General features: G+C 33.1%; 2 protein-coding genes across 13 annotated transcripts in view; one reads left to right on the top strand and one right to left on the bottom strand.

Annotated features, from left to right (window-relative positions):
- LOC143143536 (uncharacterized) overlaps positions 1 to 10,305 on the top strand; it is a 297,264-nt gene extending 286,959 nt beyond the window's left edge. For 7 of the 11 annotated variants that reach the window (XM_076304898.1, XM_076304895.1, XM_076304894.1 and 4 more), the window contains 5 exons: positions 162 to 188; positions 4,416 to 4,451; positions 5,823 to 5,957; positions 6,373 to 6,634; positions 8,963 to 10,305. In XM_076304898.1, the coding sequence (XP_076161013.1) occupies positions 162 to 188; positions 4,416 to 4,451; positions 5,823 to 5,957; positions 6,373 to 6,495 (321 nt within the window). In that variant the 3' untranslated portion in view covers positions 6,496 to 6,634; positions 8,963 to 10,305. Of the gene's footprint in view, positions 1 to 161; positions 254 to 4,415; positions 4,452 to 5,822; positions 5,958 to 6,372; positions 6,635 to 8,962 lie in introns of those variants that run through there. The other 4 variants (XM_076304892.1, XM_076304896.1, XM_076304897.1 and 1 more) reach the window with 4 other exon arrangements.
- A 266-nt stretch (positions 10,306 to 10,571) lies between these two features.
- On the bottom strand, positions 10,572 to 13,079 carry LOC143143538 (putative peptidyl-tRNA hydrolase PTRHD1). Of its 2 annotated transcripts, XM_076304903.1 has the most exons (3): positions 12,870 to 13,079; positions 11,140 to 11,352; positions 10,577 to 11,008 (listed from the first exon to the last, which is right to left on the bottom strand). In XM_076304903.1, the coding sequence occupies exons 2-3, from the start codon at positions 11,323 to 11,325 to the stop codon at positions 10,835 to 10,837; spliced, it is 360 nt and encodes a 119-aa protein (XP_076161018.1). In that variant the 5' UTR covers positions 11,326 to 11,352; positions 12,870 to 13,079; the 3' UTR covers positions 10,577 to 10,834. The 2 variants fall into 2 exon arrangements, with proteins under 2 accessions (XP_076161019.1, XP_076161018.1); XM_076304904.1 differs by lacking the exon at positions 12,870 to 13,079 and having other exon boundaries at positions 10,572 to 11,008; positions 11,140 to 11,349.
- Positions 13,080 to 13,452: the final 373 nt, after the last annotated feature.

Below are 13,452 nucleotides of genomic sequence, written 5' to 3'. Positions count from 1 at the left end.
TTCGCGCGAGAATCGGAGTCTCTTCGATCACTGAAGATTTGACGTTCAATACGAATCGCGTTATCGATGAAACAACCGGACGTACAAAACGATATTCCGTCCAGCTCGAACTCGATTACACTGTCGTCGCGATATCAACGACGCATTCTGTTTGTCCCCAGGGTACCGATGGAATTCCTGGCGCGGAGGTACAGTGGCATTCGATTATCGCTCGTCCCTCGGTGTGACTGCGACACAGTCTAACCAGCCCGGGGTAACGACGATACATCTGCCTGATCTACCCCGGGGACTGTCCCAAAAATTCGTCTCTTTACTTCCTTTGCACGAAAAGGAGGGGCTGAAATTACGTTCTGCGCCTTTCTCCCTCTTTGCACCGAGGATGTTCAGCACAATCTTTTTTTTATCTCGGCTAGATCTTCCTATTAGAAACAACTAACGAGAAACATCCGCGAAACGAACGACCCCGATCCGAACGAAATTTGGCAGGTTTCTAGAGTCATTCGAGAACAAAATGCAGGTATTTTTTCTTGGCTACGATGACTCCAGTTTACGTTTCGAGAGGTGAAAAATATTAGCTCTCCGAGAAAGTTTTCGAACAAATTGTTTCTTTCTTTTTTTTTCTTCACTTTTCAGAAAATCGAAGAATCATTTTTATTATTATCGTTACTTTCTACATTTTTAAACACGCGAGACAGCGAACTACTTTTATCCTGAATTCACAATTTGTGTTAAGTGTTTTTTATTTGGACTAGTACCGTGTATATATTGACAGATCAAAATATAAAATTGTAGAATTTTCTTTCGGACAATAGACGATGATCATTCTTTTGGTTCATAATTAATCCATTTTACCATTTTATTGTAGCCAATAATTTTGAAGATAGTATCAAAAAATTGAAATTTTATAGTGTTTCTATTATTGAACTTCAATAATCGCAACTATGCGAATACGTGTCCCTTGTTTTATACTATAAATCTGCGAAATTTCGTCAAAAATGGCGCCCATCGCTTCGCGGATGTTCCTTGTAAGAAAATATTATTTCGAATGAATACTCTTAAAGATTATTTTTTCGAAAATTTTTACCATTTTCGTACACTCATTAAAATTCATTCCAGTAGATGATAACATAATATGTCCTGTTTTAGCATTTGGAAAGTGCATTGTTTCAAGCACGGTCCTCCCAACGCTTGTTAATTGTTTCACTTTGTAGAAATTAAACTCATGTTTGATCGCGTTCCAATTAAGCTATGACACAAGTAGCTACCATCTCTTATCATTCGGCTTCGGTTGATTACAACGACATAAAAAAATACAATGTTGCGAAGCAAATACAGGATATCCTACTTGTCGCGACTACCTGAGATATTTCCATTTTTACAATAACTAAAAATATCAATAGAAGAAATTATTCGTTTCGAATGAGCACATTTTCCATTAGCGGAATAACATTTTCAAGATTACAGTTTCCGAAATTCCAAGATCATCTTTCGATAATTGAAACTACACTTATTCGTTGATACGCTGCTATTATTGACATTAATTACGCTGCTATTACTGCTATTATTATCGTGAAATCGATACCGGAATACATAATTGGTTCGTTTTTCGATACTGTTCAACTATAATATTTATTCGAATTGCAAGTCGATAACCATTATTCTAAAACGTGTTTCAAGAGGTCTTAAATTTCAATTACAACCAAACCACTCTTGATCAAATTAATTCTTCACACCTTTTTTATCGTTGCTGTTCTACTGTAATAATTACTCCTATTGTTTGGATTCGGAAAAATGTTAGGATCGTTTCAAAACTGAATTTATATTCACTACAGGCGTCTAAGGCACGTTAGTTTTTTAGTAAAAGTTTTTCAAACACTTTACTAGCTGAACAAGGAGTGAAACTCGTGCAAAATGCACTGCTGTCATAAATCTTCTGCGATGATTCCCGCTTTCAAGTGACAATTTTTACCTCGGATTCAAGTAACAGTTGCAAGTCACTTTACCGGCTAAGCAACTAACAATACGAATTGGGATAGAATTTCATTCGTTAATGAAAATGAAATTTGTATACTTTTCATTAAGGTCGGTGATCGGTGAAATTTTCGTAATGGAAATAAATCTAAACACGACATCGTTCAGACTACTGTTAATTACACGTTGATCAAATTATAAGAATGATTAAAAATAGACCGAATAACGTCGTGCTTGGACTCATCTTTATCGAGAAAATCTCGACGATCCATCGATAGTACTCTCATAAAGATATAATGAAAAATACAAGTAAATTTACCTCTGGAGATATTTTTGAGATTGTAATATGTTTCTATATTTTCAAATCGCAAGAGTATGTCACAAATTGGGGAAATTTGATCAAGGACCGCTTGAAAAATCTTTTCAGATTAAAATTCATCGTACAAAAAAAGTATTACTTTCGGTCCGAGCTTGATCATAAAGATACCAGGCATTGAAAATCTTAGATTCGTTTCTGTATACCATAACTGCAACTGAAACTCCGTATTTCGGTTACAAGAACAGTGAATAACATTTTTGGTTATTTAAAAACCGTAGCTGTAATTATTTTGATTTTCACTCGCTGCTTATCGCAACGGTTACCTTTTAAATGACCTTGAACACGTAAAACAAATTTAAACTGACTTGAACGTATCTTTTCGAAAACGACAATAAATATACGAGTAGCGGCAGCTAGCTTATTTAAATAACCGACAAACATCGTCGCTAGAAATTTCACTCTTAAATAAGTATTCAAACGGACAACTGTTCTTATTCGATTTCCGAGGCGCAATATGAATGCTCACAATTGAATCGTTTCAGAGGTAATACATCGACACGCGTTGATTATGCGTGTTGTCATGCCTTCGAGCATTGCCAGCATTGTTGGACCATTTGCATACGCAGAATCACAAAATCATACATGCATTCAACGAACCTATGCACTGAAAGCAGTGATTGCTCATAGGCGTTTAACAAATACGGTGTGCATTTGATTCTGATAAAACTACGCGTATCCATTCGTAGAGAAAAGAAAAACGAAAAAAAAAAAAAAAACCAAAAACTCGGACGATCTTGAAGTCGATCGGGAATTGGAAACTTGACAAATATTTTTCATCGACACAAAGAACATTTTTACCTTTCGAACAAACCATTTTTTTTTTTTTCCTCCGACGCTTCTCTTTACCTCTGAAGCAACAAAGGTAACGCAATATAGTAACCCCTCGATAAATAGCCGCGTTTCCGCTCTATAAAACGTATCGAATCATCCCCATTACGTTCCTCGACTCGTGTAATAGCCGATTCAATACAAACTAAAGATTTTTATATTTTAGAGTTCGATCTTCGTGAGAGCATCGTCGATGAATCGATGATATTCTTTGGATGAAAATAAAAGTCAAACACTACCGTATTCGGACTATTTTTAATTACACGTAATTGAAAATTCTTCAGAAATGATTCTTATTAGATATAAATGGAAATAGTTTAAATATGGCCTCGTTGAGTCTCGTTTTTACCAAAAGAATCTCACCAATTCGTTCAGAATACTCTCACGAAGATACAACGAGGAATATAAAAATGGTTAGTTTGCATTAGTGTCGCTCGCGCTTGTTGTACGGCTGGGAATACGAAAGGTAAATTTCAAGAAGAAATTCGCTACCGCCCCTCTTTAAAACGCTTCGCGTAAACACAAGAGCGTGCGTTTTACCGAGGGGTTACGTAACTGGCGTGATAAACGGATCATCCTGTATAATCGAATCCACATTAACACCAGACAACTAGAAATTTTCCGCGATATTTAAAGAAATACTCAGCTGTGTGAGTATCGTCGACTGTTAACGATAAAAATTCAATTTTCACAATTTACCACACGATGTAATTCTCCAGAGATTTTCTCTATTTGATCGCGAGTGTCGTGTAATTTTCGATTACTATCCAATTGGTATACGCGCCAAATACTCGATAAGAAACTTTGATGAATTTTCGAGCGTGATCAATTGATTCGAGAATCGTACCGGAAACGTAAATTTGTATCTTGAAGAGAGGGAGAAGCGCACAATCCTCTCCATTTGTACGATATTGACGCGTATCGACGAACGCGTGCAAAATTGAAACACCGTGATCATCCGACTTTACGCAAACGTAAAAGAGGGCGAGGGTGAGAAGGGTCATCGTGGCTTGCACTACTCGCTCGTTGAAAGAATTAATCGATCCGCGATCAATTTTCTTCCGTTAATCGGCGTATCCGCTGATCGTGGTCACATGTCATCTCACGGAATGGAAGTTTCGCCAAAAATTCCACGATGAAAATTTCTTTCGCGATCACGTATCGTGCATGTAGAAAAGAAACGAAGCGAGGCATGAACGTCACATAACGAATAAATTCTTTGGCGTACCAATTCCAGGGACCGAATGGAGAGACAGGTGCTAAAGGCGAATCTGTGAGTATTGACGTAATACGACTATTAGTTTTAAAATAATTGGGCAACAAAATTGTAGTTCAATCGGGCGGATTGGCTCGCACATATTTCACGGGTGATTATTTCGTAATGTCTGGTACGCGAAATATTTCGCATGCCCCGGCGTAAAATCGTCGGTATCGAAAATCTTCTGATTCGCAATTCACGCATTCACCATCATCATCATTATTATTATTGTTATTATTATTATTATTACTATTGTTATTATTATTAACTTTTGTCGTTGTTGCTACTGCCTTAAACTATTACCACTATTATTATCACTGCTATCGATACTTGTTAATATATATATTTTTTTTTTTTCGACACTATTATTAACATACACTATCGAGTCTGTAAATGTCTCCCTATTAAATGCATCATCGCACGAAAAACGCGCCAAGATTGATTCAACGCTCATTGATAATTTGCCATTGAAGTATTTCTTGTACGAGATACGATTAGCGAAGTATGACCAATGTTCAGTTAGAAGCGATGCGAGAATCAGTACCGAATTGAATGATAAATCTAACGTATTACAATGCGTATTTGTGCACCACGCATGTAAATCGTCCCAGACCTGCGTTTCTACACTCTCGTATTTTTCATATTGTGTTTTTTTACGTCGTATTTCTCACTACTCTCGCAGAGAATCGTTTGACATTGACCGATGCAATTTCTTACGAGAACGAAAGGAACGTTACACGTTCGAATATACATATATATATATATATTTATATATTAATATATATGTATGTATATATATATATATACACATATCTATATATTATATATACGTATATATGTATACATATATATACATATCTATATATTATATATACGTATATATGTGTATATATATACACATATTTATATTTATATATATGTATATATATGTATGTATATATAACATTATTACTTTTTACGAATACGTATTTACAACATGGCAAATCTACGTATGCTGCCACCAGCGTATAGCATACGCTCGCCAATTTTCAATTGTTTAACATTTTAACGGTGATCGATGTACGGAACGGTAAACGCAAACGAAAACGCGGTATACTGTAGCATCTTCCTCAATAGTTGTAATTCGATGAGAAAGGATACCCCGAAACAATTTTAAGTGTACGGTGATGATGTTTAAACAATACGTTTTATAAATCTCTCGATTAGTGAAGCGAAAAATTCATCGTCGCCTTTGTTGGACGTTTATGCTCAATTACGTATTCTGCACAATTAAATATTATAGTGCATAGAGAGAGTCTTTCTTGTGCCTGGCCTTTTTTGCACGTTCGCGAAAACATTTGCTTCCGCGCCATTTACATCACGTAGCATTCTTATGTATGAATACAGGGACCGGCTGGGAAACGCGGCAAAAAAGGTGACAAGGGCAACAAAGGGGATCAGGGTGTTCCGGGACTCGATGCACCCTGTCCATTAGGTGCTGATGGACTTCCACTAGCAGGATGCGGCTGGAGACCATCTCAGGTACTTGTCCCGCTCTTTCCCTGTGTCTTGAAATTAATTATGTTTTCGTACCCGGCGAAAGAGGAAACGTCGACTTTCTTCCCAGTTTTTTATTTTTTTTTTATTTTCTCTTCCCCGTCTTTCTTTTCGGTATAAAGATCATCGGGAACGATGACCAAGTTCCTGCCTCAGAATGTATCACCCGTTCCTTTCGATGTTAATCGTTTTAATTGTATTTTGAACAGAAAACTCCGTTAATGAAATTATTTCGTTTCGATAATTGAACAGAATTTCACTTTCGGTAACGATTCAATCGCAAGGTACAAATTGTACGCGAGAAGCGTAAAACGCTCGAGAAACGTAAACGATAACAGGTGCGAGGAGTTGTAAGAACTAAGTAGGTGCAACGAACGCTTGGATTCTCGCATATGCTTAGCAGGACGTCACTAGCACCTCAGTGCCAGCTGTCGAAGGTCCTGAGCCAGCAGAGACGGATTACGACGAGCCTGAAGAGGATTACGACTATACGGACCCGAACGGAAACCAAGCCGAGCAATAAATGCTCGATTCTGCGCTGCTCTAATCACCACCAACAACTACTACCACCACTACCACTACCACCGCCACCACCAAAAACCACCACCGCCATCGCCCTCATCACTCGTCTCACCTTGCTCTCCTAAACTAACGTGGTCCTGGTAATTGCAAATCCCGTAGTTATACTAACGTCGTTTGCGTGCATAACAAGCAGAACAACAAGCTTTTAATCGGCGAGAACGTCTCTAAAAAAGTGCCTATTAGTTGCGTAACTTCCTTTCTTCTTAGTTCCATTACTTTTTCTTATCCAATCTTCGTTCACGTGCTATGCGAGTCAAATTCCTGCACAATCAATTCCGTAGCCATTTTGCGGAAATGTACAGTAACTCCTCGTTAACAGGCCGGATTCTTACCTCGATAAAAGATCATCGTTTATAGATACCGAGTCGCTGTCACTGTGTAAACGAAAACCAAATGAATCGATTGATATAAAAATTATTAATCGTTATTATTTTCTACAATGAAAATTAAAATGTTTGACACTTGTCGTTGTCAATGGTGAGATCTCTTCGATGAAAATCAGTTTAAACGCGACCTTGTCTGAATTATTTTTGATTATACGGAGCGAAAAGGTTTCTTTTTTGAAATTATTCGTCCAACGTATGACCAAAAATTATCGGAACGAGATCGAACGAAAACGTTTTAATGTAATAAATTACTTAAACTGACTAGCGACTCATCGATTGATAACAAATTATATTTTGCATTGATACTTGACACGTCGATGTCCGTGTAGCAGCACAGCTTTGAAATTTCAACCATTTTGCGCGTACAATGCAAAACTCGCTCGCTATTGCTCGATCTTGCTCACTCTCGAGCCATTTCACTTCTCGGATGATACACTCTACCTCAGATCAGAGCAAAATCGTTGAAATCCTGATATAACGTCGCCTGCTATACTCGTTAAAAGTCTCCGGCTAGAGTGAAGTTTGTGACTTTTATCGAGAAGTTACTGTATTACTTATTCCTTGCACCGTTATAACACAAACATCCATCCTTAATAAGTACTATGGTACACCAGTCTTTGCTTGCCTTTATTTTCAAGTGGACAAAAATCGACAATTCTGAACCGCAAGGTGTTTCGAAACATTTGGATATAACTTCAAAAGCAAATTCAACACGCTAAAGTAAGAAAAAAAGTTCATGTAAACATTATACTTACAGCTCTATTTTTGTCTTATAGTGATTCTTATATTGAACTGAGACCTCTTTCTCGAGCTCTTTCTATATTGAGGCACTCTATTTGCATACTTAAGAAAATCACCAGGTAATTCGAACATACCTGACACTTTTGAACAGTTAACGAGGTCTGTAATAAGACACTCGGAAGCCTGTCCTCGTAGATGTCCACTTCAAACGTTTTTTATGAAGATAATTGAACAACTAATATAACACAAAAACCGTTGGAATTCGAAAACTATTTTCCTTATTACAGTGCGCTGAATTCGCCTCTAAAGTTATACTCGCATATTTTAAAACACCCTGTATTACTATACAGACTGTAGATAATAAGTAGATCATTTTATACAATACGAAAAGTAAACAGTAGTTCGATTAATTAGTAGTTACCCATATAAACTAATTACCAAACGGATTTCAATGACCCTGAAGAACGGAAGGTTGAAAGAGAAAGGTCGTTACGTACCTTCAATTCTCGTATCCATTACAATATAAGAGGAAAATAATAGGTAATAACAATTTCTATTAAAGTTAGAATAATTTATTCGACTTGGATACGATCTCAAATAAAAACAAACCCAAGTCTAATCTGAACCATCACTTTTCACTTCGAAACACTCGTGAACCTTTCCTCTTTATCATATTTCAAGGTCATTGTAATCGGTGAGGTTATTAGACAGCATACATAATTACCGAATCATTTTTGAAGGTAAAGAAAGCAAGATTCATACAAATCGAAATTAACTTCTACGAGTATTTTATGCCCCTGTATTTTATACAATTTCTTAATATTTCACGCGATACAATGGATTATTAATTAATTCTTTTAAGGATAACTAATTCTCTACGAAAAAACTTTCTACGTTCATCGCAGTTGAATGAAGTAACGCTTTCATTCTCGAAAGAGACAGTAACCCTCCAAACATCGTGTATACGTAATACTTTAACTATACAAGTAACACTAATCCGAACTATCTGCACGATTATTTGTTTACATACCCGCTCGCTTGCTTACTCGCATGACAGCATTACTCTTACGATCACGACTAGCCGATAAATAATTAAATGCATATACAAAAATAAATTTTGACAAAAGGAATAGCAATTTGTACGCAAAAGCACCGTACTTGGATTTAAGGCAATGAATCTTTCGTCTCTGAACGTACACAAATCTTTTAGGTTTGCTTCAAAATTTGCATACCGCGCTTACGATAATCATTTACGACACGATTCTTTCATCATGCTTTCAGGGAAGAAGCAACATTCTTCGCGAATGGCTGGAAGAAGAAAAAGAGTTGGAAGAAGAAGGGCAATGATACCGTTTAGGAAGATAGCGCATATTTTCAAGGACCTCCGTGTATATTCCGTTGTGAAAGTACGACTCATCCAATTTGACGTGAAAAGAACCGAGTTATTTAAGAAAAGAAATATATATGTATATTTCACATATATATATATTTTTTTGCATATATACACGTATATGCTAAACTAATCATCTTGCCATCAAGTGTTGTAAATAAGTGTACTTACAGTGTTTAGCATCCGCAAATAGTGCGTGTACATAAATATTTAGAGCTTATTACCGCGAACGGCGGTTAGAACAATATCAACATAATTTTACTGACGATTTGTAAACATAAGTATCAATATCTTCTAAGTTACTTTATTTCTAAGGGAAGTAAAACGATGACCGAATTACTGAAGCATTCGCACAACATACTACGTGATAACAGATATGAAAGATTAAGTAATTTATTAAAAGACTAACATTATTGGATAACAATCACGAGATGTTTTTCAAAGTGTTAGATATTAAGTGAAGAATAATTCTCGATCGTGTCTGTGTACTTGTTATAAAAATATGTTTCGTGGGAGCACACATTTCAAATGCATTACGAACGGGAAAGATATAGATAAGTAAATGAACATTAGGTAACTGTAAACTACCAACCGTCGTAATATAGTTTCTTAGAAATATCAACCGTCGTAATACACTTTTCTTAGCTATCATTGAATTCGTGAAAAGAATAAATAAATAAATAAATAAAAAGGAAAAAAATTATGAATGGAAATATGCAATAATGCAGCACTTCCAGAACTGATGATTCTACTGGCATAAATACGTTGAATTAAATATTACCTAATGAAATGCGATTTCAGAAATATCGTTAGTAGTAATCAGCATTATTCTTCTGCGTTAATTTATTTTGTATTAAAATGCAACCAAACGCGTTTAACACAATTATGATATTATGTATTTATACATGGTCGTATTAATTATTAATTTTATTGTATATCGTTATGTTTTTAAGATTTTAAACTTGAAATAATTTTGCTTTTTGGGAGATCCAAATTTTCACTCCATTAAAATTTATATACTACAATTTTAAATCGTCTTTTTGAAACTTTGAATATTTTTCCATTAAAAAATCAATGGAATTGAATTTGTTATAGTGAAGAACAGTTATCACTTATTTTCCTATGTAGTACGTATTATTATTCTGTGAACAATGCATATACGCGTACCTGTGTAATTTTGTTGCCTACGATGTATTAAATAAAGTGCACATTTTTGCACGGTCGCAAAAGACAATTTTTATACGAATATCAGTTAATAATGCATATCTTTACATAATTTTCATTTTGATTAATAATAATGCTAGTTGTAAAGCAAAGGAGTAACGTGTACACATTGTCAATATTACCAGGTATTGTAAAATAAAATATAAATGTATATCCAGAATGTTCTGCCATTTTTATAACTGGTGCATAATAAATCCCCAGTTGGAATATTCCCTATTTATATAAAAAAAAGGAAAATATTCTTAATTAAAGTAAAAATTTTAAGTGAGGCAAGATTGATTTATTATTCAATAATTGAATATGTCAATATTATCTCTAACATATTCTAGTTTATTAAAATAAGTAATCTATTATTAGGATATAAATACTGATCCTTTTTTTTCTTCAGGGTGAACAATGGCATTGTTCTTCAAGTTTTAAGCTTGAAACAATTAAGTACAAGTATTCCACAAAGTATACAATATTATTCCTATATTTTATTATAATCGGTATACAATACAGAACAATATAGAGTTGTGTATGTTAGAACTTCATCTTTCTTACAATTTAAGTAATTTATATTTCTTGAAATACGATTGCACATTGTTCTTAGGATAAGGTTTCGTTACCAAACATGTTGGAATGTTTTCAGGTTGTTCAATCCACAGTTTATGATCGATGTTCTCATTTTTTAATTTTGAACATAATGTCTTTAAACTGGTCTCATCTGGAATCTAATATTTATATATGAATATACTATAAATGTCACCATACTCCTTCGCTGTCTTAAAAACTGTATGCACAATAATACAATCTAATTCACATCCAATACATTCTAATATATATTGTTCCTGGATACACTTACTTCAAGAATAACCTTGTGCATATCATCTAAATTGGCCAGGTAGGCTTGAGTGTAATTGTCATTATAAAAAAGATGAATAACAGCAGTGCACGCATGACATGCTTGAGCTACGATTGCACCTATGGGCCAATTCATTGTCTTTAAGAGGTCTCCACGTATCACCACATACTGAACTACTTCACTCATTTTAATGATTCTGACTTCTCTAATTTTCTTAGAATGTAATAAAATTATAGAATAATTAAGTAAGAGTTGTCTGATCTCAAAGAATTGTTATTTAATAATTGGTAATAAGTGCCAAAAATATACATAATTCACGCAAATAAAAGACAAGAAAAGTACTTGCAAAGTATTTATCTATTGAAATCGTGTCTCGCTTAACACTGTAATATCTAACAATAAAATACAGAAGATATCATAGTATTATTCTTTGGGCATTGTAGTTTCAAGCAGATGTATTATTTACATAAAATGTTGTTATTAAATACAAATTACTCATACATAAACAATGTGTACAATATATTATTTTTTACCACAAAAATATAATCAATGTAATTATAACGCATTTATTCTTATATATTACATTAAGCAAATTGTAATTTATGATACAACTGGAAATGATGTGATTCCTTTCAAGTGGTAAATAAATTTTTTTATATAATGCTCTACTTCTCAGAAAATCAAGTTTAAAAATTCGAAATAAACTTTATTTTAATATTTTAACAAATGTATTTCTGTGTATATTTGTTCGAACAAAATTGTCATTTTTGTCATTCTTGTTTATACTTCTAAATATTGACTGCCATGCAAAAAGATTACAAGTTTTTACAGTTTATTTACTTATTTGAGAAGCTGATAGTTTCATTATTCACAATTTTAATATTGTATAAATTATTAAAAATATATCTTCACAAAATTGTGTTTAACATATGAAGAAATATAAAGTAATTTTATTATATTTTCAAATTTAAGTTTTCAGATAATCTTAGAATTTTCCTTGTAATTGTAAAAAATGTTCATTATCATTTACTTTTTATAATGTTGATCTATCTAGATATTGACTTTATGCACAAATCCTTACATTATTTAATCGTACCATGCAAACATAATAACTCAATAGAAACTAACAATTAAATAAAGTAGTAGGAGCAATAATAAGCAACTTATTTTACTATCAATATTTACAAACGTATAAAAATAATAGCTTATAGAAATTAAAATTCCTCTGAATCAAAGCTTTATTAAAAAAACATTTAATTTCATATATTTTACTTATTCTTTCACCATGAATTGTCCTTTCTTTATTTGTACAGTTAACATTAATACTTTCTAACCCAGAACTAATCGTCTCTAAAAAATTACATACAAATTACATGATTTCATTAAAATAGAAACAAAAAAACATTTGAGATTAAAATTTTTATAACATTTTAGATACTAAACAAAATAATTTCTATATTTCAAAATTTACATTTAAATTTAGGAATTTTTTTCTTTCTTTATGTATTTGTTGTACATACTCACATGTCCAACAAATAAAAGCAGACAAACAAATGTTTTTTATAATATACATATATAATTTAATGCCAATGTATATATGTATGTATATTAGTATTCTTTCTCACGAACCATATTAGCGTAAGAAAAGATAATGAATAAAATAAGTAATTTAATCGCTACAAGTAGTAATTCTTAATAAATCAATTTACATTTTTCTTAGAAATATATACCTTTAAAATCTTTCGGTGCTTTAATATAAGTAACTTTGAAGGTTAATCGACATTTTTGTCAGTATATCTATAACTGTTTACTTAACACAATTATATCACAAATAGTATTCAAAAAAAGTATCATAATAATTATATTTCTAAAATACACTTCAATCTAGCACAATATATACACAATATTGTACGGTGGCTTTGAAAAACTTGTTTGTGTTATGTAAAATACGTTGGTGTCATTACCAATCAAATGTATCCAATCGTATTCTACCAATCAAAAATCAAAGCACGTTTGCACATTTGTGATAGATGAACAATTTTTTTAAACCAAATGCATACAATATATTAACAATTATTAGAATATTCTTAATATGTTTTCTATTATATTACTGTTAAATAATGTTTTCTATTATATTACTCACAAGCTCTGCTAAATATTTATACATTTATAAGAAATTAATATGATTATCGCAGCGTGTATATGTATATACAATTTTACATTTTTTTGGACGATTCATTTAATAGAATAAATTATTCCTTAAAATACTTTTAGCTTTATATAATCTATCAAAGCTATTTAGTTAATAGGATT

The sequence above is a fragment of the Ptiloglossa arizonensis genome, chromosome 2, assembly GCF_051014685.1.
Source record: "Ptiloglossa arizonensis isolate GNS036 chromosome 2, iyPtiAriz1_principal, whole genome shotgun sequence".
NCBI classification, from domain to species: domain Eukaryota; kingdom Metazoa; phylum Arthropoda; class Insecta; order Hymenoptera; family Colletidae; genus Ptiloglossa; species Ptiloglossa arizonensis.
This window is presented reverse-complemented; position numbering and strand designations above follow the sequence as displayed.